This window comes from Octopus sinensis, linkage group LG4 (assembly GCF_006345805.1).
Source record: "Octopus sinensis linkage group LG4, ASM634580v1, whole genome shotgun sequence".
NCBI lineage: Eukaryota > Metazoa > Mollusca > Cephalopoda > Octopoda > Octopodidae > Octopus > Octopus sinensis.
In genome coordinates, this window is record NC_043000.1 from 19,200,603 (window position 1) to 19,228,102 (window position 27,500).

General features: G+C 34.2%; 1 protein-coding gene across 1 annotated transcript in view; it reads right to left on the reverse strand.

Moving 5' to 3' along the window:
* Nucleotides 1-14,660: 14,660 nt before the first annotated feature.
* Nucleotides 14,661-27,500, reverse strand: part of LOC115210767 (cartilage matrix protein-like) — a 20,744-nt gene continuing 7,904 nt past the window's right edge. The window contains exons 2-4 of the mRNA XM_029779484.2: nucleotides 25,451-25,498; nucleotides 18,954-19,550; nucleotides 14,661-15,824 (exon numbers count right to left, since the gene is read on the reverse strand). Of these exons, the coding sequence (XP_029635344.1) occupies nucleotides 15,232-15,824; nucleotides 18,954-19,550; nucleotides 25,451-25,472 (1,212 nt within the window). The 5' untranslated portion in view covers nucleotides 25,473-25,498 and the 3' untranslated portion in view covers nucleotides 14,661-15,231. The remainder of the gene's footprint in view (nucleotides 15,825-18,953; nucleotides 19,551-25,450; nucleotides 25,499-27,500) is intronic.

Consider the following 27,500-nt stretch of genomic DNA (forward strand, 5'->3'; position numbering starts at 1 on the left):
CTTCGCTTGCTTATTTTGAATTTGTTGGCACTGTTAGTTGGGAGCAGATCTTCGAAAGGGTATGTTCTTATTTTCAGTGTTTCCAAATCCAAACCAAGGAATTTCTGAGCCGATGATAGAAATGTTGTTTTGACTAATCTTGAAACGTACGTTCTCGAATAACCTTAGCATTTGATTTTTCGATGTCCTTACCCCCAAACTTTTGTGAGTTGAATTGAGCAAACCTATATATGAGAGAGATTTTCTTTAAGTATTAGAAATAGTTTTAAAAAAGTTTTTTAGCTGCTATTTCTAATGAGTTCAGTATGCGGCAAAGTAATTTATTTTACTAAGCCCTTTTATATAATGTAATAATTTGAATTCGCCTTGAATGGTCCCTTTGCATACTGAACACTTGGTGAAATTGATTAATAATTAATTAATTTTGCCCTCAATTGTTGAAATTATAATTAATCTCCCTCTGATTAATGCTTCGGATTTTACCGAAATAAGCATAGTGTTTGATGATTTTACCCACGCTGGTGGAAAGGGGAGAACAGAGATTCTTCGCTTGCTTATTTTGAATTTGTTGGCACTGTTAGTTGGGAGCAGATCTTCGAAAGGGTATGTTCTTATTTTCAGTGTTTCCAAATCCAAACCAAGGAATTTCTGAGCCGATGATAGAAATGTTGTTTTGACTAATCTTGAAACGTACGTTCTCGAATAACCTTAGCATTTGATTTTTCGATGTCCTTACCCCCAAACTTTTGTGAGTTGAATTGAGCAAACACTATATATGAGAGAGATTTTCTTTAAGTATTAGAAATAGTTTTAAAAAAGTTTTTTAGCTGCTATTTCTAATGAGTTCAGTATGCGGCAAAGTAATTTATTTTACTAAGCCCTTTTATATAATGTATAATTTGAATTCGCCTTGAATGGTCCCTTTGCATACTGAACACTTGGTGAAATTGATTAATAATTAATTAATTTTGCCCTCAATTGTTGAAATTATAATTAATCTCCCTCTGATTAATGCTTCGGATTTTACCGAATAAGCATAGTGTTTGATGATTTTAACCCACGCTGGTGGAAAGGGGAGAACAGAGATTCTTCGCTTGCTTATTTTGAATTTGTTGGCACTGTTAGTTGGGAGCAGATCTTCGAAAGGGTAGTTCTTATTTTCAGTGTTTCCAATCCAAACCAAGGAATTTCTGAGCCGATGATAGAAATGTTGTTTTGACTAATCTTGAAACGTACGTTCTCGAATAACCTTAGCATTTGATTTTTCGATGTCCTTACCCCCAAACTTTTGTGAGTTGAATTGAGCAAACACTATATATGAGAGAGATTTTCTTTAAGTATTAGAAATAGTTTTAAAAAAGTTTTTTTAGCTTCTATTTCTAATGAGTTCAGTATGCGGCAAAGTAATTTATTTTACTAAGCCTTTTATATAATGTAATAATTTGAATTCGCCTTGAATGGTCCCTTGCATACTGAACACTTGGTGAAATTGTAATAATTAATTAATTTTGCCCTCAATTGTTGAAAATATATTATATATATATATATATATATATATATATATATATATATATATATATGTATATATATATATATATATTATATATATATATATATATATATAATATATAATATAGTATGTGACCTCGTGAAGACTACCTGCAATTTTTTTTCCTCTCCTCCGTCTCGGATCTTTCTTTCTCCTATGTTTCGACAAAGAGCTCCGCTCGAAACGTCATACCCTCCTTCTTCCATTTTCCTGAGCGCCTAATAATAATAATACTGTAATTGTTCCACGTGTTGTTGTTGTTTCTGTTTTCCGTTTGGATTAACCTTATATATATATATATATATATATATATATATATATATATATATATATATATATATATGTGGAGGCGCAATGGCCCAGTGGTTTTATATATATATTATATATATACACTTTATTGCAGGTAAAATTTCTGTTGATATTTTGATTATACATTGTACAAACGTGAAACTCGGTCCTCTGAAAGATTCTAGGTAGGTACGTGCACAGTGAACATTTCAATTGTATTGATAAAATAAATACAAAGTTATGTTGAGTTATGTATTTTGAAGTGCTTTCAAATGTGTCACACTTTATTGCAGGTGTACGAAAATGACCCTGAAACGACGTCTGACAGCTACAGAGAAGACACGGATAGTTCTAGGTCTCGCAGAAGGGTTGGTTACCTGTGGACGAATTATCCCAAGAGCTTTGTCGGGATACAAGAACATTGAAGGAGTATGTAGAAAACCCCATCACTAAAAAATAAAGGCAAGATAAAGGTACGAGAAGAAGTGTATCCCAGCGTGACATCCGAAAAATAGGTTGACAGATACGAAGAGACCTCGATAGCATAAGTGCTTCCATATTTGAAGGTGCAGGGTTGCTCCTTTGTCGGTGTAGGATCCTTAAAGAGACGACCAGATGTGTAAAGTGCATCGCTAGACCCATCCTAAGCAAGAACCACAAAGAGAAGCGTATTGACTGGGCACGAAAATATATGAAGATCAATTTCCAAGATATCCTCTTCACGGATGGCCTCGATGGATGGGCCAAAGTTTGGGTACCTCTTGGAGCCTCTCGTCCGCATCGCATTTGGTGTTAACAAGTAGGTGGTAGTGTCATTTTTTGGGCGGGAATCATAGGAAATGAACCTGTCGGGCCTTACCGAGTGCCAGAAGGTATCAAACTTATCAGCAACTCCTACACCGCGTTTCTGGAGGAGTATTTTGCAGCATGCTTAGATGATCTGTCTCTCTCACGTCGACGGCGATTGATTTTTATGCATGATAATGCTCCTCCGCATTCAGCCAAGTCTAGAATTTCGTACCTCGCAACTTTGGGAATCACAGACCAGTCACTCATGACTTGGCCTCCCTGTTCTCCTGACCTAAATCCTATCGAACAGCTCTGGTCGATCTTGCATGGTAAATATATCGTTTGGACTTGTGAAATTTGAAACTTTCACATTTACAGTCAAATCTAAAACTATAAATGTGAATTTTAACGCTCTTATGGTAAAATTTAGGTGCAAAGTCTGTATAAACATAAGTTCTTTGTGAAGAGGGCTACTCAGAAGCCAAAATCTGGATGAATGGAGCCGTTGATATAAGTTAATTAGGGAACATTATTATTCCAAACAAACTATAAGAATCTGATACACATAATCATGTTATCAATACATGTTTAAAAGAAAAACTAACCCCCAGCCCCGCTATATATGAATATCTATGTATGTATGTGTGTGTGTGTGTGTGTGTGTGTTATTCTTTTTAAGTGATGCGATAGGTTCTAGTACGGTTTCCGTCTATCAATTTCCTCTCCTAAAGATCTGGGATTAAAACCGGGGAATTATGACCGGACTTACATGAGTACGAAGGAAATTTCTTTACCGCGCAACTGTTATGCTTCCTAATATAAGCGCAGGTCTATAGATGTGTTGAAAGGAAATAGTCGACTAGATTATTTCCAGGACTTGGCAGGTACTTAGGTTATTGAATCGAAAGTATAAAAGGAAAATACAATCGTGGAAGGATTTTAATCTCAAAAGGAAAAGGACGTAATTAAATAGCTCAAGGGAATTCTATGGCGTTCTCTCGGTTCTGCCGACTTACTTTTCGTTACACTATAAATGAATAATAGTGTGAAAAAGAGAAAAATATCAATGGATGTACGTATATTGTATCTGTTACATTTTTCTTGAACGAGAACGCTGTGTTCAAAACAGCGTTCAGTAATCCTTTAGGTGAGTGTTGGGAGATGACTGAAAATATTTTTGTATAGTACTAGCAGTATCGCCCGGCGTTGCTCGGGTTTGTAAGGGAAATAACTATATAAGCATTTTTAGAGAGTTATAGCTAAAAAATAGCAAAAAAATGCATTAAAAATGGAAAAAAATGATGGTAAATTTTTTTTAAATCGTTGACTCATCGTAGACGTTTTTAGAGAGTTACTTCCCTTATATAATAGCGAAAAAAATGCATTAAAATGGAAAAAATGATGGTAAATTATTTTTTAAATAGTAGACTCATCGTAGACGCGCGCTAATACCCAGAAGGGCTCGATATGAATCACGACTATAAGATACCCGGTTTTGGTTAAACTACACTGCAAAATGTGGGAGTAGTAAGGAATCTAAATCGTAGGAGACAGACACACAACTTAACTTTTATATATAAAGATATCAGTAAAAATAAGTAAATCAGAAACCACTTCTAGAGTTATCCATGGAATGATTAATGATTAATGATAGAAGGCTAACGAGACAGAGTTCATGGGGGTGGGGCTGAGTTGTAACTTTCTATAGTCAAAAGACTTCTTAGAATTTAAACATCTTTACTAGGAGGAATACAGTGTGGTACGGTGGGGGCATTTCGGTACATAGCTTCGATTATTTGGACGATAAACCGGAAATCTAACAACTCGAATAGGAGCGACTCTCTGCAAGGTTTTAATGTTGTGAGCATATTCCTCTATTCTTTTACATGTTTCAATCATTTGACTGCCACCATGCTGGAGCACCGCCTTTAGTCAAACAAACTGACCCCAGGACTCATTCTTTGTAAGCCTATTACTTATTCTATCGGTCTCTTAAGTCAGACCACTAAGTTACAGGGACGTAAACACACCAACATCGGTTGTCAAGCGATGGTGGAGGGACACACACAGACACATAAATACACATATACATACATACATATATATACGTCGGGCTTCTTTCAGTTTTCATATATATATATATATATATATATACGTCGGACTTCTTTCAGTTTTCGTCTACCAAATCTATTCACAAGGATTTGGTCAGCCCGAGGCTATAGTAGAAGACACTTACCCAAGGTGCCATGCCACGCAGTGGGACTTAACCTGGAACTATGTAGTTGGGAAGCAAACTTCTTACCACCTATTAAAGTTTAAGAAATACAGCCAAAATTATGTTTAATTGTAAAAAAAACTCTAATATCTATCGATCTAGTCAATAATACTTAGAATCGGTGCTCAACTTCAGTTAACAATCAACGATTATAAGATATTAGCATTATGACCCGTCGTTGCCGGGTCATAGTGCTAGTGCATGTATATATGTGTATATATATGTGTACATATTACATGTACATCTCTCTCTATATATATACATGTACACATAAAATACAAAATACAAAGTTATATCTTGATATCGCTAGTGATAACAATACTCAAAATATATAACAGACTGGAATTGTTAGCCCGTCTCTTGTAATTTCCTCCAGGTGTTCAAATCTTCTTTTTTCTCTACATTGTATACTTTATAGACAATAGTCTTTTCTTTAATTTAATTTTTTACTATCCATCTGGACTAATCCATTTCTGCACACTAATTTTATTTTAAATTTATTCCCATTCGTGTGAAACCACTTATTCAAGTTCAAATCATTGATGCAATTTTATACCAATTGCTATTTTTACTTTTGTTATGTTACGATTATATTATACTTTAGTTTGATTTTAATTATTACTTACTACATATAATTCAATTGTTATTATTATTTTTATTGTTAAAGTGAAAGCATCTGACATAAAATAGAGAAATGTTTTTGTTTCACTTTTAACACGTAATACTGAAATAGTGGAGAAGATATGATATTGCTATGGGCTCGCTCTAGGCAAGAAGTTGAACATTTTTTTTGCCCATGAAACTACATGGACCCTAAGTAAAGCATGTGTAAAATTTGAATGAAATTGGTTGTGTAGTTCTCAAGTTTTAGGGAAACACACAGACAGACAGACAGACACACATTCTCAGTTTTATATATAGAGAGATAAATCCTCAAGATAGAATTCAACATTACTGACATAAGCCAACAAAACATTCATTTGTGTGTACAGTGGCTAGTTAACCCTTCGACGAAATAACTTACAACCAAATAGACTGGATCATTTGTAGTTACGTATCGTATCTAAGGATACGATTTTGTACTGGTGACAGGATGCTATTCGCTGATTCCTAATTCTGGTTGTCCGATATCCTATCGACTAAAGATTTAATAATAATAATAACAATAATAATCCTTTCTACTATAAGCACAAGGCCTGAAATTTGGTGGGAGGAGACTAGTCGATTACATCGACCCCCAGTGCTTCACTGGTACTTAATTTATCGACCCGATACGATAAAAGGTAAAGTCGACCTCGGTGGAATTTAAACACAGAACGGTTTTAAGACAGACGAGATGCTGTTAAGTATTTTGTCCAGCGCACTAACAATTCTCCCTGCTCGTTGCCTTAACAACAACAACAACAACAACAACAACAACAACAACAACAACAACAACAACAACAACAACATAATAATAATAATAACCCTTTCTACTAAAGGCACAATTTAGGGGGAAGGTCAAGTCGATTACATCGACTCAAGTACACAACTGGTACTTAAATTATTGACCCTGAAAGTGATGAAAGGCAAAGTCGACCTCGCCAGAAATTGAACTCAGAACGTGAAGACGGGTGAAGTGCCGCTAAGCATTTCGCTCGGCGTGCTAACGATTCTACCAACGAGCATATTGTATACGGTGCTCAGAGGACTACAGTTCATCGGTTACGAGTAAAATCAGGGACAGAGAGAGGCTATAAGTCAAGCAAACAGGCAGCAATTAAACCCAATCGTATAAGAATTGAGAAAATTAGAAAAGCGAACAATAAATGATGACACCCCGTTAATTTATTCAATGCTTACACCAATTAATTAATCTTATGCTTACAATCAATGTATTTTTGCAATGAAACAGTCTATTTGCCAGACCAGTCGAATATAATATTTCTAACAGAACAGTTTATGTTTGCAATAGACCAGTCGTCTTGTGTCTAAGAACTCTGATGTGAAACTAGGTCGACATCCATTTATCATTTCACTCCAATGTCTTTTATAAGATAAACATCAGCGCTTATTTATGTTATAAGGATTAACCTATTATATCCCTTGATACATACATACATACATACTTACATACATACATACATACGTACATACATACATACATACATACATACATACATATATATATATATAAAGATATACACACATTTGCACACACACACACACTTATATATATATATATATATATATATATATATATATATTATATATATATATAATATATATATACGCCATTGATACTAAAAACAAATACGGTAGATGGTCTCTAAGCCCCCAAGGGTATAGTTAGCTAGTTTCAGAGGATCAAGAGAATTGGAAGGATGAGTGATGACTGTTCTGCTGCCAGTTTGTCACAAGTAAATTTCCAGATGACCAAAGTTCAATTCAAAACAGGAAAGTGAACCATGACGTATCGAATTAAGTGTATTGCTTTAATATTCCAAGAGACTCTTACTGGAAAAATCCAATTAATAAGTCACGGTAACTGAAACAGAACACTTGATAAACGTTTTCAAGTTATGTCTCTAGTTCTTTTCTGTTGGAATCCTTATTCAATGTGCTCATCCTTTTCTAAAGATGATTGGATGTGACGTGAGTGCTGTTTCCCTACGATATTTCTAGCAAAGCAAGACATGCGACTGCGTACACGTTGTTTTACCGACTTCCAAAATGATTCTTGTTTCGCGTTCTTATAAAAAATGTTTATATTTTCTTAAACATAGGTTTTAGGAATCTGTGGTTGTTTTTTGAGGGAGTGGAATCGTTTTACAAAAACTGAAAAAAGCGTTAGAATAATTAGCAATAATTTTCACCCTCGTTAGCCAATATGAAATGAAAATCCAGTGCTGTAGTCATTCAACCATTCCAATTCTACTGATATTAAAAATGAAAATCAATATTTGATCGAATTTCGAACTTTTAAATCAAGAGTTTATATTTTTATTAAATTTTATTTTCGTAGAAAATCTAAAATCCACTCTTCTGTAAATATTTTCAGACTTTTGAAAAGTTAGTTTCAATGAATTCTTTAACAGATACTACAAACTGTCTTTGTTAGTATTTGGAATCCATCAGGCCACATTTTCAACACTACATCCTTTATTCTTTACAGACTGCTTTTTTATCATAGTCTCCAACTTGATACTCATTGACTCATCATAAGAAGAATTACTTAATATTTGCTTGAATGTCTATCTGCCTGTTTGCTTGAGTGTCTATCGGTTTGATCAGCTCACATAGCCCTCTCGTAAGATTTCTTTCTCTTTTATGCCTATGTATTAGGTTGTCAAGAAAGTTCTTGCGGAATTTTTAATTTTGGTTTTAAATGATGTATTTTCAAATTAATTTTCGTTAAATTACTTTGACATTATATATCACTTTAAAGCCTGTTTTTCGCTCTATCTAATCATGGTACTCTTTTTCTTTTTGAATAATTAAGCCATTTTTGCGACGTTGAATACAACATAGACAAAAAGCAAATTCGCACAATTTTCTTATTCCAGTTCAAGCTACGCCGAAATGCTGCTGAAACAGCTCGCGATATCAACGATGTGTTTGGCCCAGGAACCACTAATGAACGTACAACACAATGGTGGTTCAAGAAATTTCGTAGCGATGACGAGAGCCTTAAAGATGATAAGTGTAGTGGTCGACCATCGGATGTTGACAACGATCAACTAAGAGCCTTAGTCGAAGCCAATCCACGCACAACTGTTCGAGAGCTTGCTTCTGAATTAGATGTATCATGTACGACAATTTCCAACCACTTGAAAGAGATTGGAAAAACAAAAAACTTGAGAAATGGGTGCCGCTTGAATTGAACGACAACCAAAAAAGAAAAGCGCCCGTTTGACGTGTCGTCTTTCTTTCTTTTATGCGTAAGCCAGTGTCAACGGTGGTTCCAGAAATTTCGAGCCGGAAACTACAGCCTAGAAGACGAACCTCGTCCTGGGAGATCTGTAGAGCTCAACGAGGACGTCCTGCAAACCCTGGTGGGACCTTGGTGGAACAAAATCTCATCGCAACTGTTGAGGAACTAGCAGAGAAGCTTGGATTTGGCCATTCGACCATTCATCGACACTTATGTGCCATCGGAAATGTTAGCAAATTGAGTCAATATGTTCCTCAGAAACTTCCCCGGTCTAATAGTGCGCAGAGATTGAATGTGTGCTCGTGTTTGCTGTCGCGAATGAACCTTTTTGGACCGAATAGTGACTGGTGACGAGAAATGGGTTCTCTATAAAAATGTCAAGTGCTGAAGGCAGTGGGTTTGGGAAAGGAGAAACATTGGCATCCCAGGCTAAAGAATGTCTTCACCCACGTAAGGTGTTGTTATCTGGTTGGTGGGATATGAAAGGTTTAGTCCACGTTCAATTTTTAAGCCCAAACCAAACGATAACACAGGAGATCTACTGCGAGTAGCTTAAGTCAGCGCTAGAAGGAAAATGACCATCTTTGGTCTCAAAACGAAAGGTCTTATATCAAGATAATGCTCGACCACAAACAGCGAGGTTGACATTTCAAAAGCTGGAGCATTTGCAATGAAAAACGATGCCCCACCGGACATTGCCCCATCTGATTGCCATTTATTCCGCAGTCTTCAATATCATTTGGACGGAAAAAATATGAATTCTGTAGACGAAGTGAGAACAGTACTGTAGGAGTAATTTTCGCCACGGACTAGTGAATGTTGGAAGAGTGATTTGCAAGTGTATCAGATAGATGGAAGAGAATTGTAGAAAATAAAGGAGGGTATATTTTAGATTAAAAAGTAACTTTATCTTAAATTTGAACAATAAAAGAAGTATTACAAACCGCATTATTTATGGGATGACCTAATATATGTGTGTGTGTGTTTGATTGTGTGTGTGTGTATGTATGCGTGCGTGTGTATGAATGCAGCACACACACACACATACACATTAAGAGAGAGAGAGGGGGGGGAAATGGTGGATGTGTTTGTGTTTGCTTACGTATGAATCCCTCATTGTCTCTTTCTCTTATTCTTTACAACCAGTCATTCATTCATTTTTTTTTCTTTCCCATCACCCTTTCTTTCTCATCTCTTACCCCTTTAATCAACGCACGACTATTCACAAATGGAATTCATGTCACTTGAAGTATTCCTTGACCTACCATATGTTGAAAGATTTAGTATTCCTTAGTTTACCATATGCCGAGGAAAAGCTTCATTTTATTTCCGGCAGACATTTAGTATATTCTTGCGTAAAAAATTCTTATGAATGTCTTTAATATAGCGAGAAGAAGGGGGAAACTGGAAATAAATGCAGTGATTGTGACAATTATGTAGCAAATGAAATATAGTAATTTTGACAAGTGTTGAATATTCCTTTATATGGAAAAATATTATCACCTCTACTAATTTATTTCCCGCTTATACAATGTAACAGATGATAATAGCTGATCCATTCATCTATTTTCTCATTTATTAATCTGTTTTTTCAGTCTACCGTTTTCTTCTTGTATCAGTATCTGTTATTTCCATCTTTCCTCACCACTTGGCTACAATTTGCATTATTAAAATATTTCGCTTGACTGATCTTAAGGTTGTTATCTCCCTTGGTTGCTGTTTTTAAGTTTTTAAAAACGTCTTTAGGTGGAGATTTCATTTGCTACATGCTTGGATATTTTCACGTGATGGCAGTTTTGAGAACACCGCATAACATTATGACATATATGAGACTGAACAGCACGTGGACTTAATATGCAGAACATTCCGCTTTTTTGATTTTTCCTCAGCTATATTTTTCATACTCATAATCAGCATCACTACATTCTCTATCTCTCTCTCTTTCTTTCTTTCTTTCTCTCTCTTTCTTTCTTTCTTTCTATCTCTTTCTTTCTTCCTTTCTTTCTCTCTCTTTCTTTTTTTCTTTCTTTCTCTCTCTCTCTCTCTCTCTCTCTTTCTTTTTTCTTTCTCTCTCTCTCTCTCTCTCTCTCTCTCTCTCTCTCTCTCTCTCTCTTTCCCTCTCTTTCCAGCATTAAAAATAGAGCTTCACGTTGTATGGGAACACACGAACATATCTGTACTCAGAATTCAAATCACAAAGATATAAACCGAATGCACATTATCTATCTGTCTGCCTGTCTGTCTCTATCCTTCTGTCTGTCTGTCTGTCAATCCATCTATACGTACATACCTTTGTACATATGCATATATATATATATATATATATATATATATATATATATATATATATATATATAATGTATGCATATATGTATATATAGACACACACACACATACATTCTCCACACCACATATACACATATAGGTCAGTGAATTAAACTTAGGGAAATATCAGAAATAATGTCTTTTTGTCCTGATCATTTCTTTAGTGTTAGTCTCTCTGTTTCAATTCATTTATCTCAATACTTTACATTTCTTAGTACTATTTCTTTATTTAGCAGATACATAACACTAGTTTATTCCGTAGCAAATGTTATTCGTGATTAAAGCAAGATCAACATAATTTACTGTATACTAAGCTGTCAAGTCAAAATTACTTTGGGTCTTTCAGAAGTGAATAGCCCATTTGTTTATATCAGTGGTATTTTACTTAAGTATATATATATAATCATATATCTTTTATATAACTTTGATGACTCAATGTTCCTTACAGTGCTTGATTATCGTTCTGTGACTAAGCAGAAAGGCGTGTCATTTTAAAAGTTATTTTATCTTATATTGGTTTGTCATCGGTAACCATACTTGGCGTTTAGACTAACAATTGATATATATATATATATATATTATATCTTTATATATAAAAGTAAGGTTGTGCGTCTGTCTACTCCAATTTAGATTCCTAACTACTCCCACATTTTGCGGTGCAGTTTAACCAAAACCGGGTATCTTATAGTCGTGATTCATATCGAGCCCTTCTGGGTATTAGCGCGCGTTTACGATGAGTCTACGATTTAAAAAATAATCTACCATCATTTTTTTCCATTTTAATGCATATTTTTTTAAATATAAGGGAAGTAACACTCTAAAAATGTCTACGATGAGTCAACGATTTAAAAAATATTTACCATCATATTTTTTCCATTTTTAATGCATTTTTTTGCTATTTTTTGGCTACAACTCTCTAAAAATGCTTTATAGTTATTTCCCTTACAAATCCGAGTAACGCCGGGCGATACTGCTAGTATATAATAAAATAGGGTAATAATAGATTATTATTACCAGTGGCCTAGCACAAAAAACGAATTAGTCATTAGACTATATATTATTTATATAGAAATACAATACGAGGCTTCCAAATAGGAAAGCGTTGTGCTAGAAAGAGCAGTAGAAATCTCAAAAACCACAAAAAAGGATAAATTCACGAAAGGAATGAAAATTAAAAACGTTTGCCATCTCAACTATTTGAGATGGTAAACATTTTTAATTTTCATTCCTTTCGTGAATTTATCCTTTTTTTGAGGTTTTTGAGACTTCTACTGCTCTTTCCAGCACAACTCTTTCCTATTTGGAAGTTTTTTTTATTGTATATATATATATATATATATATATATATATATATATATAAGGAAAATAGACGAAAATTCTTTCAGGCAGAAGCTCCCGCCAAAGAAAGATGGAAGCTGATGGACTGTTTACAGCGTGGAATTATTTTGATCTAACCACTATTCTTGAGAAAAAATTTTAAAACTTTGTTATGTATAGTTAGAATGCGTAGATTAAATACAGAAACTGTCCAATATCATCAAGAGAGACACACGGAATCAATTTTTTGATTGAGAATAATAAAAGCTGAAGAAAATTTTCATACTGCTTTAATTGTGTAATAGTGTAAAGATTCCAGTATAGTTACATCCTTCAGGGATACTAGTTATGACTGGAACAAGAAGTTCTTTAGTCGTGCCTACTCTATCACTCATCTGTCAAAAGGATATAGGTTCGTGCGCTTAGAACACGCCCTTGACTATACGAGTACGATTTCAGACAAAGATAAAGCTAAAAGGTTCAATATGGCAGGTATCTATTTATAGCTCTAGTCAGTGTTAGAAAATTTTACTGTTATAAATGTCCGGACCTTCAGAATTGCAGCCTTCGGTCCTGCATCCGATATATTCCAAACAACAGCCAATGTTAATTACAGACATTAACCTCTGTCATGTATAGTTAAGTTGCATACATAAAAAACAAAGTCCTTTTGCGGGATCTGGAGTGTATCAACTGTCACGACCCACCAACAATAAGAAAACGAATTACATAATGCATAGAATGATACATACATACATACATACATACATACATACATACATACATACATACATGTAAATATAGATTTACATCTATATTATATCTAGATACACACTCTCACTCTCTTAGCTGGACGTAATTTTCTGTCGCCTTTCCCCCCCCCCCCACCTTTTTTTCTCTTCTACTATTTACTTCTCTTGGATTTATTCTAAATATTTTCAAAATTTCTCCCAGGCGTTACGCATTACACTGCGGTTTGGCCTCACGGCCCTTAATGTTTCTTTTCGTTGATTATTTACTCTGTACGTACACACTGTTACTGTTTGTTCGTTCGAAGCTCTAACTCTCCAGAAATCTTATATTTTAAAATTTCTGGAAGCTACTATTTATGACGTTTTCCTATATTGTCATTGAAAGCTTGAAATAGGTAGTATTTAACAGTTGACAACTGAGGAGAGGTTAGGCTTCTTTTGGTAATTTTTCCCGTACTTGTCTCTCGTGTGTTTATGTGTTTTTCACTCGTTGAAGGTCTGTTCTGATAGTATCTGTTTTGGTAATTTGTCCTCTACTTATCGCAGCCAATGTTAATTACAATCACTAACCTCTGTTAAGTATAGTTAAATTGCATACATCAAAAACAAAGAATTTTTGCGGGGACTTTATGCCACATCAAAGAGGCAGGTGAATTTTACTACTAGTTTAACCCCAGGCAGATTCTCCGCCAGTTGGTTTTTGATGCAATGTTCTGCATCCTTTATACACAACTAGCAGTATAACCCGGCCTTGCCCGGGATTAAGTTACGATTATTAAGTTAATCAAGTTCTTTTTTCAAACCAAACTAAGTAATATAGACGTCAAATTGGGCGAAATCCGTTGAAATTAGTTATATTATATATATATATATATATATATATATATATATTATATATATATATATATATATAATATAATATAAATATATATGGGCAACAGACACGAACACACATACACATATATATATATATATATATATATATATGCAGGAATGAGACAGTATAAGCACGGTTTTCTTTACGAAGGTTGTGGGCAGAAAGACACATTATCTTTCATCAGGTGTCAGCGACGAGAGTCTAACTACTAATGATTCCATTCCTATAATATTCACTTCCGAGAGCCATATTATTAACAAAACGTTGCTACATCCTATTGTATTTCAACAACTGTTTGCTAGAAAGATAATAAAATTCCTCTGATGAAATGAATTATGGTTTCGTGTTGTGATATATTTGTATCTCAGGATGCCTAGAACAAGTGTTTTGTTCTAAATACATAATGTGCCTATATTTATATTAATATGGTAGATCTAAAAATGAGGCTAGTTTATAGTAACATATTCTGAAATAGGAATATATTCGTTGATCAGTAAAATAAGCAATTCTTTCGTTCAACATATGATAAGAGCAATAGTTTAAAATCAAAACCAACAGTAGAAATCATGGAATCCCTCATTACAAAAATACACATTTTATTAAAAAGTTTAATTCTTACACACGTTTCTTGGAAATTATTCACAAAGCCATTGAAGCAACTTGTATAAAGGTGACACATTCACAAGCCCCATTTCTTTACAGTATTAACACGTGGCTTTGACAAACTGTTGTATCGAAATCTTGCATTTTTGTCCAATCTTCCTTATTCATGTCTTAAACGTTGATTTGCCATTCTTTTTATTTTAGAACATATTTAGTATTAAAATAATTTGGAAGAAGGTGAAAAAGTACGACAATTGTCGACAAAGTACAAATTGTAATAAAGTACAAATAGTTTTGTATATATGAAAATATAAAAAAATATTCCATAGAAATGTTAAGCATACGAAAGAAAAACAGTTCTAAATTTTCAGCTTCCAATTTTGCTGTTTGTTTATAGTTGTGTCATTTTTGTGTCTTTTTCTTTTCTGTGATTGTAATTTCAAACAATAAAGGTTTATCTCCAAAAATGGAGTTTAAAATACTTGTGCGAAAGTTGTCTGTGGAAGCAATTGAAAAACTTTCGAAACATAGTATATATATATTCTACAATGAAAAGGCAGCTGAAGAGAAGGTACGTGTACAGATTCTACTTGTAAAACGCGATGGCAAAGAATCTTCCAGGGTGTCGTAGGAGTGTACTTTAATAACGTTATCTCCTTTGGCAATATGTCTGTATAAAAGTGGCATATGTATATCCTCGCCTATTGCAACTGCGTAGACACTAATTCCGTCCAATAAAACTTTTTTTATCTCATCTGAAAGGTCAGGTTCGTGCAATTCTACAGTACTGTCGATAAAAACGAAGGCGACCTTACGAGTATCACCACCTGTTGATGAATATGATCCACCGCTGGAAAATATATCTTCATGAATTCGTCGGAACATACTACTTAATGGTCTGGACTGAACGCTCTTCATTCGCTCGATAAGTTCATTTGTGTCATCAATTGAACCGACTGATATATCTTGGTCTGCAGGACAGTCGTCAAAAGTAATACCAATTTGGAAAGGGCCCCCAGCACCAAGTCTTTTAATAATCTCAGAAGCTGCTTGGAGAATCTTATTAGTTTTCCATTGGCCAAAGCGATTTCTGCTGATCATAAATATTACATCTGTTGGTTGCGTGGCATTGCAAACTGAAAGTAAAAGAAAAGAAATTGATTAAAAAACAAATTAAAGATAACATCTTTAATATTTATTCGTGTATTAAAATGAGAGTTCAGATAATCTAGTCAGATAATCTAATGTTGTTACCCAACAACCAAGCAAGGAGTTGGTGGTTTGTTTCTTGCTAGCGGTAGTACGAACTGTTCATAGACAAAACCATGAGCTTTCAAAGTCCTAATGGCTAATCTGCCTGCCATGTTAAACGCCTCCACCTCCTCATTGGAGTATTTTTTATAGAAGATCACTCTACTACAAGCTTTTGAGCCAGAACCATCTCTGCCCACTTCTTTTCGACATAAATTTTCCTGTAAATTTTCGGGTTGTGCATCAGTGACTTCAATATCAGCATGTTATATAATCTATCATTGCAGTGAAATACACGGGAGGATTGTAAATCCATTGCCTTGTAGTTTTGAGTTCAGTTCCAAATGCAGTTTGAGCAATCTGCGACAGATTAGTGTCTTTATTCAGAGATTTCTTACTCATCCATTAAACATGGAGGTAACCATTAGTCAATGGGAAACAAAGGCCTGTGAAAGTGATTAATTAGAATTTTGAATATGAGAATTAAAGGGAACTTAAATGCAAAAAGGCATTTCGTATAACTGCCCTCCTATTCTACAATTCAATATTACTAACAATAATTATAAATACATACTTGTTAAATTCCATGAGGATGCGAGCTTATTAAGCCGGTAGTTTATAATAAAATTTTTGCAATCAAAATATGAGAAATTAACTCTGTATAATTCAACCAAGATTTTAAGATCATAGATAGTACCCCAACAGTTTGAGAATTAAATGTGGTGATTAATTTTGTCTCTATTTGATATCATTCGTTTCTCTAATAAGCTGAGTCTTAATTAATTCGTAGCTCTTAAATTTTACCGAACAAGAAATTCATTTTGCTTGAAATAATCTGAAAAATTTCAGTAATTTCTAGTGGTGGGACTGCAGTAGTAGTAAGAAGGGTGAGGCGGTGGAGAACTAGAATAACGTTGAATTCACTGAATCAATAGAATGTCCGATTAAATATCTTCGAATATTTACATTTTTATATTACAATTGATGGAGCTGTCATTCACTTAACCTGATAATACATTACACCAGCTAAGTGCAAACACTAAGTGATCTATGACGATTAGCTCCAGCAGCAAAAGATGATTCACTTGCTACCCTTCCCACACAGTTATTCAAACGAATGGAACCTTTCCCTGGAATATAATTAAGCTAATGTTGAAACTGCATGAAAATAACATTATTTACAATATCTGAATGTATTCACTAATAATTATCGAATTTGTGATGCTCCTTCACCAGTGCGTTTCAGCAAATCAACAACCGGGTTATCAAAGGATACACCTTTGTGCACTCAGCAAACTACAGACTTTCCTATATTCCAATTTGTCCGTTGTTAAAAGAATTCCTGTTAACATTTAATAATTTCGCAATCAACATGGCTCGGCAAGCAGTCATTTCTCTAACGAGAGAGTTTCATAGTGCTCTTTTTACTTTTTTTATGACATCCTAACACATACAATATTGCCAGATCTTTACTCGAGAGACGAGGAAACCCTTGTAAGAACAGGAAACACTTCAGCTCTCATCAGTTGCTCTCCTCTACAAAACAAAGATCATACATATATTGGAGGACTGTTCCTCTATGTGGTCCAGTCTCGCTGCTGTTGCTACTCCTGCCACTGCTATTTCTGCTGCTATTACTACAGCTAGTGCAGCTACTGCATACACGAACATTCGGAGCCTCATCCAAAAGACTATATGGTAGAAATCCACTCACTAATGCAACCAACTCACTGCCATGCCTATTTTCTGGTTTCTGTCCTGTCTAAATCGAGTATTGTTCTTGTAAGCTTGCTAGTTGCAACCCTTCTCCAATAGTCGACACTTTTGTCTTTTCTGTTCTTGCTATCCCTAAAGTGTTTTACCCTTCAGATACCGCACTAGTTACTTTCTCTAATTCCTTTTGTTTTAATTCGCTCCTCAATAATTTCTTTCCTATACGAGATGTTCCACAACCATTCGTAATCTATGTCACCGGTCTGAGAAGTTGTGCAAAGGTCATAAGTTTTGTTCCTCATACTCTAGATCATTAATAAAATATTCGACTATTCGACTAAGATAATTTTATTCTATAAATAAACTAATAATATAAATACTTGTTTGAAATATTTTTAGATTGGCTTCTGAAAACAAGCACACGGCCTATAATTAATAGATGCATTCTCAGCTGTATAAGAATTCCAATAACTCCGTGTGTCAATGACAAAAATGCTTCCAGTGACACAGAAACAGTAACAGAAAGGCACAATATTATACATTTCTTTTACATAATACATATATGCATTTTCAACGTATACATATAATGCATACACATTATATAATTATTGTATACATGTATATAGATACACACATAGATACTCTCTCTCTCTCCTTTCTCTCTCTCTCTCCTTTCTCTCTCTCTCCTTCTATCTCTCTCCTTTCTCTCTCTCCTCTCTCTCTAATACATTCCGTCACTCAGAGGAATTGGTTAGTAAGCCTACCGCAGTAGTTTCCAATTATTGGTTAACAGATAATTGACTGTAATCAAATCATTAAAAATATAGCATTCAGATCAGAGCAGTTGGCTACTGTAAGTGTGATTGACCAGTGTTGTTTTTGGATAAGCAATTTTGTATTCAAACTATCTCGGCGATGAAGCAGTACTGTAACAGCTAACAACAACAGTAACAAAGAGTTTTTTAATTATTTAAGCACCTAGGATTTTCTTTGGATTCCTTTACGAACTCATGTCTTAAAATAGACATCTAAAATATATCTTGTTTTTTCAAAAGGATTGAAGCTCACCTGTTTGTGAAAATGGACATTGTCAATTATATCGATCTCAGTATTTTAATGTTATTTTATATCGGCGATACGGGGGAAATGAAAATTAAATTTGGACTAAGTGGAGTTCATAACCTGGGCGAATTTAGGCATCGCATTTACTGCAATACCCCTATGTCTTATAGTGGTTGAGCCTTAGTATATGGCATATAGATTCATAGCAATAAAGAAAAACAAACAAATGAGCAACTTACAAGTCTGGTCTTTTGGAGTGATCTGCATCGGAGCTGCACATGTTTTACGGGTTAGAATTTCAGTACTTTGCATCACAGCATCAAATGTTGCTTCATTATGGATGAACTCCTTGGAAGGTTCACTTGCAATGTCTCTGATTTCAACCGGATCAATATTCAAACCAATGCTGACTACGAATATCCTAACTCCGGACTTTTTCAATAGATAAGCTTCTTCTCTGGTTTTTTCATAATCGCTTGATTGTCCATCGGTAAATACAAAAAGGATTTTGCCTGCATCAGGACGTTTTCTACCCATATTAAATGCTTCTGTCCTTACTTTTTCGAGAGCCTTTCCAGTCTTTGTCCCTCCGCCGATAAAAATGATCTTTTTCATGTTATAAAGGATTTCCGTTTTTGTTCTCAATTGCCCTATTTTAAATATAGGGATATATTGGTGACTGTAAATTGATACTCCGACTTGAGTCTTGTGGGGACCCACGTCAAATCTTCGTATCATTAAACTCACAACATTTATTTGCTTCTTCAAGTTCACGTCACGAATACTGGAAGAACTGTCCAACAGAAACAGAATGTCTACTTTCTTGTTCTGGCAAGCTGGTTTTTGTGGTTAAAGAGAGAATTAAAAGAAAAATGAGAATTAGTCATATTTGTGAAAAGCAAGAACAACTACAACAGCGACAGTACCTCCAGAAGCGACAATATTGGCATAAATGAACCGATGATAAAGCCTCTGCGTAGTCACATAACCTGCTACAAATAACACAAATTTTCATTAAACGGCAGTTTAACCTCTTCATTACAAAGAGAACGAAGGATTAGAAAGTGCTTAAAAATGGGTTGGTTAGGGCTGGAATGCAAGGATTTGAACTCAAAGCTGAAAGGGATGTTGAAGAAGAAGAAGAAGAAGAAGAAGAAGAAGAAGAAGAAGAAGAAGAAGAAGAAGAAGAAGAAGAAGAAGAAGAAGAAGAAGAAAAAGAAGTTAGTGTGATCAGTAATTTTAATTATACACAAATGTAATTGTCTTAACTAAATGAATAAGCTCAAAAGTAAATAGACGAATGAATAGATAAATAAATCTGAATATAAGTAAAAACAGTATAAATAATTTGAAGAGTATACAGAAAAGATTGTACTCGTATATTGTCAAACACCAAAACGTACTGCGTAAAACTCAAGTCATTGTTAATGAACCTCAAATGTAATTGAAAGTAAATATGAAAATAAAAAGTATATACAGGAAATAGAATGCTTATAAGTGTATTGACACAAGGCTAATGTTTATCAGCGGAAGTTTAATTCAGTGAGTTTGTGTTAATATATATGATAGCAATTACAAAAAAAAAAAAGATGACTTCAGCTTGACTTGAACTCAGAATGTAGTCTACTATTTAGATTGAAAGAAAGGAAAAAGCCATTTCAATGAATTGCGTTGGCTATTTTGAGAATATCTAAAATGGAAGACGTTGAAAATAGGTGAAGTGTGTAAGACAAAGTATGCAACTATAGATTTCAACCACAAAAGTCTAAATCATTACGAAATAAAGCCCGCAAGTATCAAGAAATCTTTAAGGCAACATAGAGTTTATTATTTACCTCATATGCAGGCTTTGAAATAGTGTCCAACAGACCAGAAATCATTATAAATACATGTTAACTGAAGAAAATATTTACGAATTTTGAAACTTGTTACACTTCGAGAAAACAGCCATTTTAAGACCATTCGCATATTTAACAAGGTTCTATACTTGCTAGGAATGATCAAACTAAAACAAACATATATTTTTCTGTATTAGTAGAAAGAAAGAAAGAAAGAAAGAAAGAAAAAGAAAGAAAGAAAGAAAGAAAGAAAGAAAGGGGTGTCGATTTTGTCGTTCTTGCTCGAAGATAAACTACGAAATCAAATGAAGTGGACCATGAAAGTATCCAAGGGAGATCTTTACCTTTTATTGGATTAAATATATTATATTGTAATGCAATTTATAAAAATATATATATATAAATGTATGCAAATTAAGGAAACCACAGCACTCAGAAAATCAGCAAAAGTCAAAATAAATAACTATAAGGCAAATTTGTGTTAAGAATCTGAAATTGAAATTGAATCTAGGGAATGTGCATTAGAAATATTTGACGGTATACTTACACTATTAAACATAAAAATATAACATTCGTATAAAAAATACAGCATAAAATAACATGGCCAGTGACATTTATTCATAAATTTGAAATATTGATATCCTTTGATTAAACTGAAAAAATTTATAGTTTAAAAAGTGGTGAAGAGGGTTGCTTTAAGTTTCATGAATTTCCCGATGATATTAACAATGTAAGCTGGACTATGATACGGTATCGATGGAATTTTACTTTTCACTTAACACCGCTCGACACGACAAAATAAGAAATATGGTAAATATTGAATGATGAACATTGATATGAGAGGTAAGAAATTTAGTCATGCTTTTTGGTGTAGAAGGAAAACATGAAATAGGTTTGGTGCATGTAAAGATTTAGTGGCGACATGCGTTAAAGATAAAATAAACCTTTTCATGAAATTTAGAAGTCTGAAGGAAGGTATGTACTTCTAGTTTTCTAGCATTAAGTAAATATCCACCTAGATAATTTCTCTTGCTCGACTACTACAGATATTTCGCGGTGGACTTGATTATACGATATATGAGCTGATGCTTCGTTTTCTCTCTTCTTTTAGCACAACACTCAGTAAAAAGAAAAATGTCTTTATTCGACCTAAACAACTGATTGTTCTTTGAAGGTAATGATATATACTGATAGGTAATCATTGCCACAGAGATTGAAGGAAGAATAAATGGCAGTTGTGACGTTTTCGGCGAGCTGGCAGAAACGTTAGCGCGCCGGGTGAAATGCTTAGCGATATTTCGTCTGTCGCTACGTTCTGAGTTCAAATTCCGCCGAGGTCGACTTTGCCTTTCATCCTCTCGGGGTCGATAAATAAAGTACCAGTTTCGCACTGGGTCGATGTAATCGACTTAATCCCTTTGTCTGTCCCTGTTTGTCCCCTCTATGTTTAGCCCCTTGTGGGTAATAAAGAAATATATATTTCTATTTATTTATTGGAATAGCATTAACATAGTAAATAAAATTTATGAGTCGACATCGGAAATGGAAATCTCTTAGAGTTTCAGTTCTCCGGAAGCTTGCATCCTACACTGGAACGTTAGCTATTGTACTAACAATGTTTATTTAGTAACTAACTATAAGTGCAGAAGTTTAGAACAATAGCGAGCGCCGTTGGAATTTTAATGGAAGGGATGAAACATAGTTGAGATCAGCAGGAAGTAACAGAAATATGCAGGTAATGCTTCTAGAGACAAAAAGAAGAAATAAAGTATTATATTACCAACAAGGTTTATTTCGATATGATGAGAATTAATTAGACTAACTTTTTGAGTATAAAGAGAAACTATTTACTTAGTAAAATCCTAATGAGTTCATTTAATCTTAATTAAAAATATAAGCCTGAACTTATGGGAATTGTTACATTGAGACCATCACACCCACACGCAATGAATTAATTGCATCCAATTAAGGATGATAAGTAATGTTTCCTTTTTACTAAAAGTTTATTAATTAAGTAGTAGTTAAAAACTGGGTGTGAGTAAAAAGAAAACGATGACTATTGATATATTTATCCTATGTACCAATACAACTACCATAATAAGCATTATTAATATTTATTTTTTGTTGCCCACGGAGGTCTAAACATAAGAGGGAACAACATTATTAATATTAATGTCAGCCTTTACGTTCCTACCATAGAACAAATGTTGAAATATTTTTATAGAATACATTACCTCAATTCATTATTAATTTACATTGGTTTATGCAAACATAATTCGGTAACATTTTATACAACTGGTGCTATATTTCTTCTGCAATTCTATACATATAAATCTATGCTATCATCTATATTTTCTGTTTTGTGTGTGGCCTTTAAAATCATAAATATATGCTCTGTTAAGTGTAATCGGATTTATACTGTGCATATCAAAGAAACTTGGCTGGCATTAATCTTTTCTGTCAATATATGTATGCCAGTTGTATATTTTGAAGCCACGAGCATCTTTATTTGTTATGTATTACAAGACGTAATTTGCGTAGAAATAATCTAACGTTACACTGATAACAAGACTAAGGGAGAGGAAGGGACATAGAGGGAAAGAAAGAGAGAGAAAGGGAGAGAGAAGGAAAGAAAGTGAGAGAAAGAGAGGGACATAGAATATTTCACTCATTGTCTACAGATACTTTTACGATGCATTTGCTTTATATTATATCTAAGTTGTATCTAAAGTATGTCTAAATTATGTCTAAACTGTTTCTATTTAGCAATGACCATCAAACATTCAGATTGTGAAAGTCTTATTCGAAATTTTTGTTTCCACATAACTGCACTAAAAACTTTTCAAATTATAGTTTTCGTTCTGAAACCGTATTTTTTCTATTGTAATTTATTCTGGGTTTATGCCATTTTCCCTGTGTTATTGTAACTCTTATAGTTTATACAAAACCAATTGTTTCTACAGAGGTTAATAAGTTTCATTGTTCTTTTTTTATCTACGTCTTAAACAAGCTACACGTAATAACTTTTCATTGACATACTCGCACTTATTAAATTTTTTTTTTTGACTAAATTGATGGCTGATGTAATCATAGCAGCTTCAAGAAAATTTGCGTTTCATTACCTAACTATAAAAAAATGAGCTTTGAACTTTGCACTTTAAAAAGCCTAAACTCATTTTCAATGAAGTACAGAAATAGTAATTGACATTTTACAACAGACTCCGTTACGGCTATTACAGCTCTAATTCAGAATGTGACTAATGTAAATAGTAAACTTTTTCTCCCTGCACTTGAGAGGAGAAAAACTTTTTCTCTTCTCAAGTAGCTCATTTGATTCTTGGATGAAATTACTTTATAATATTTCTCCCTTCATATCTTTTTACCCAAGTATCTCTTATGATAAATAAAATTATAAAAAATATGAACTTATATTCTCTTCTACAACTATCTTCGTTAGGCATTTACGCTTTTACCAACCTTAGTTCTCGAAAAAATCGCTAATCATAACAAAGTCAGTTCATCATAACAAAGTCAATTCATCTTCCACTAAAATAAAATTTTAAAAAATCATATGATGAAGTTAATGAAGGAGCTCTTCACTATCAATTACTTTGCAAGAAGTAGCAGTTGAATCTCCACCAGATCAGAATCTATTATTTTATATAAGGAAAGATGTTTTCTTTTCTACTCTAGGCACAAGGCCCGAAATTTTTTCTTTCTTTTTTTAGGCAGCAGTCGATTAAATCGACCCCAGTACGCAGCTGGTACTAAATTTATCGACCCTGAAAGGATGAAACGCAAATTCATAACGTGAAGACAGACAAAATACCGCTTAGCATTTAGCCCGGCGTGCTAATGTTTCTACCAGCTAAGAAAGTTTCTGATATAAAAAAAGAAGCGAATTTAATGATATATTCCTGCTCAATGAATTCTGATCTGTATCTAAACAATAACTGTTTGTAGCATTTGATTTATCATTTAGTTTTTTTAAGAACAAACTATTGTATATGCTACCTATATCTTCTTCATTTCTTACCGGACTACTATTGCTATTACTATTACTACTATAAAATAAAGCATTATATGATTCTTCTCTTGAAGACACATTTTTTGATTTACGATAAGCTATTGAAGCACTTCTGGCAATATTTCTTTATAAGAAATGCAAATATTAGTTATTCTTTGCTTTCTGTTAGAAATGTAATACCATCTGTAAGTGGTGTTGGATCTCTGCGTTTTGAAGATCCAGTCGCTCAATCATCTGAAGTGTCCGCTCCTGAATTTACATATTCATGGCTGAGCATTCCACTGCGTGTCCCCTAAACGTCATTCCTAAGCAGAATCAGTGTCATGTGACACGAAGGACGAATCTGTAATTTTCGAATTACAAGTATAATGTAACCGATGGGCCTTTACATAGTTCCATCTCCAAAATTTCACTCACAAGTTATAGGTCGGGACTAACGAAAATGGCATTTGACTAATATGCCACTCAATGATATTGAAACCGGGATCTAGTGGCTGTCAAGCAAACTATTTAACCATTTGGTCATTCTGTGCTATCTCTATGTAATATGTACATAAGGAGAAGAGAAAAAGCAAAGGAAATTAGAGACGAGAAAATGGAAAGAAGGCAGGAAGGAATGGATAATAATTAATGAAATAGTAAAGGATGAAAATTAAATAAAATACAAAATCGTAAATAGAAATGATTAGATGTGTTTTTTGAAGGAATATGGGTTTCATATTGCAGGGAGGGAAATGTAAACAATGAGAGACATTTAGTAAAACTGCAATTAATTCTTGGGTTTGATAATAATTCGATATCCGCTTCAGAGACTGCTGATGGCCATTCCATGCAATCATTCTGAAAGATATAAAGAATAAATTAGCTTTACCCGGTTCTTCACTGACGTCCATGTCGATGTAATCGCTCACATCAGTTACTGTTCAATAAAAACAAAACAAAATTATATCTAGAATCTACACAGCAAATATGGAACATTGAGCTGTATGTATGTATGTTTGTATGTATGTATGTATGTATGTATGTATGTATGTATGTATGTATGTATGTATGTGTGTGTGTATATGTATGTATATATATGTATATATATATATATATATATATATATATATATATATATATATATATATATATATATAATTGAGAGACAGAAAGACAGGCAGATGAATAAAGTGATACATAGATATAGACAAATTTATATACGCATATATATATACATATATGCAAAAGGTATATTTATACATTATACATGCATAATCATGTATGCTTACATACATTGCTTACATACGCGTGTAACACACACACACACACACTCATCGATATTAAAGAACCTGTCATGTCCAAATAGAAAAGCCAATAGTTAATTGATAGTTTGTTATATTTACGGGTTCCAGTATTTTGCCTTTATTTTAAACCCTAACTTTAATAATACATGTTCATTCACTACTTTTTTTTTTCGGGGGCCCAATGGCCCAGTTGTTAGGGTAGCGGACTCTCGGTCGAAGGATCGTGGTTTCGATTCCCAGACCGGGCGTTGTGTGTGTTTATTGAGCAAAAACACCTAAAAATCTTCACGAGGCTCCGGCAGGGGGTGGTGGCGACCCCTGTTGTACTCTTTCACCACAACTTTCTCTCACTCTCTCTTCCTGTTTCTTGAGTAACGCTGCGATGGACTGGTGTCCCGTCCAGCTGGTGGGGAACACATACGCCACAGAAACCGGGAAACCGAGCCCTTGAGCCTGGCTAGGCTTGAAAAAAGGCGACGAGAAGATTCACTATTTTTACAATTGTATAATTCGACGCAATATGTTACTGTTATTCATCTCACTGAAAGATGTATAGACAAAGAAAATGTTCGTTTGGCAGTATTTAAACTAAAAGACTAGAGGCATTTATCCTGTTGCTTTTGCCACTTTACCACCCTTGCCACGATAAGTATATTGCTAGCTTCTCTCAATTCTTCCAAGTCGATAACATAAATTCGACTGCCTATGAATAGATTTATAGGAGTAAAAGATTTAAATGACAATCTTATTGACGTACCAGTACGTAGCCCTAGATTTACCATCAACTTTTGTTTTCTTTGTATATTTCGGCTGCTCACTTAATTCTTAGTGCTCCTCTGCAGAGGTACATGAAAGGGGTACACCATATCGACAATGTTATTGAAGTACCAGTGAATAGCCCTAGATTTCTCAGATTATAACCTAGATTTCCCATCAATTTTTGTTTTCCTTGTGCATTTCGGCTGATCGCTTGATTCTCAGCGCTCTTCTCTATTTACTATAATAAAACTCTTGTGTTTTTCTCCGTCACAACATATGAATGAGAAAAGAAAGGGCGATAGATGAATAAGGAAGGAAGGGGTGATGGAAAACTGGTAGGATGGTGAACATTCAACGCTGAAAAGAAAAAAAATCAAACGGCGTTTCAACTCTGTCTGAGTATATGTTTGTGTGTGTGTGTGTGCGTGCGTATACATATGTGAATGTATGCTAACACTGACAAGTGTATTAATTTGATTTACCATCCATATTTACATATAAAATACTACAATTGGCCATCATTTTTGACGGCATGGGTCCAGTAAGTAGGTATATAAAAGGTAGACCATATCGACTTGAAGTCTTCCCTGCTATTCATTGCCATCGTACCCAGGCGTAATACATCTATACTCTTGTTATGTCGCACGTTCGGGTGCCTCTACTACTCTACTACTCTGTTCTAGTCTACTCTGTCTGCTACTCGACTGTGCTAGTCTTGATGTCTCGGCTTCTCCCTCTATATCTACGTATTGGGCTAGCCTACTTCATCGTCTGGGGGCTTCCACACAACAACACTTCAAGTGATATGTTTATTAATTATCACTAGTAGGTGCGTATGTGCCTCACGAATTGTCTGCACATAATCTGAGACAATTC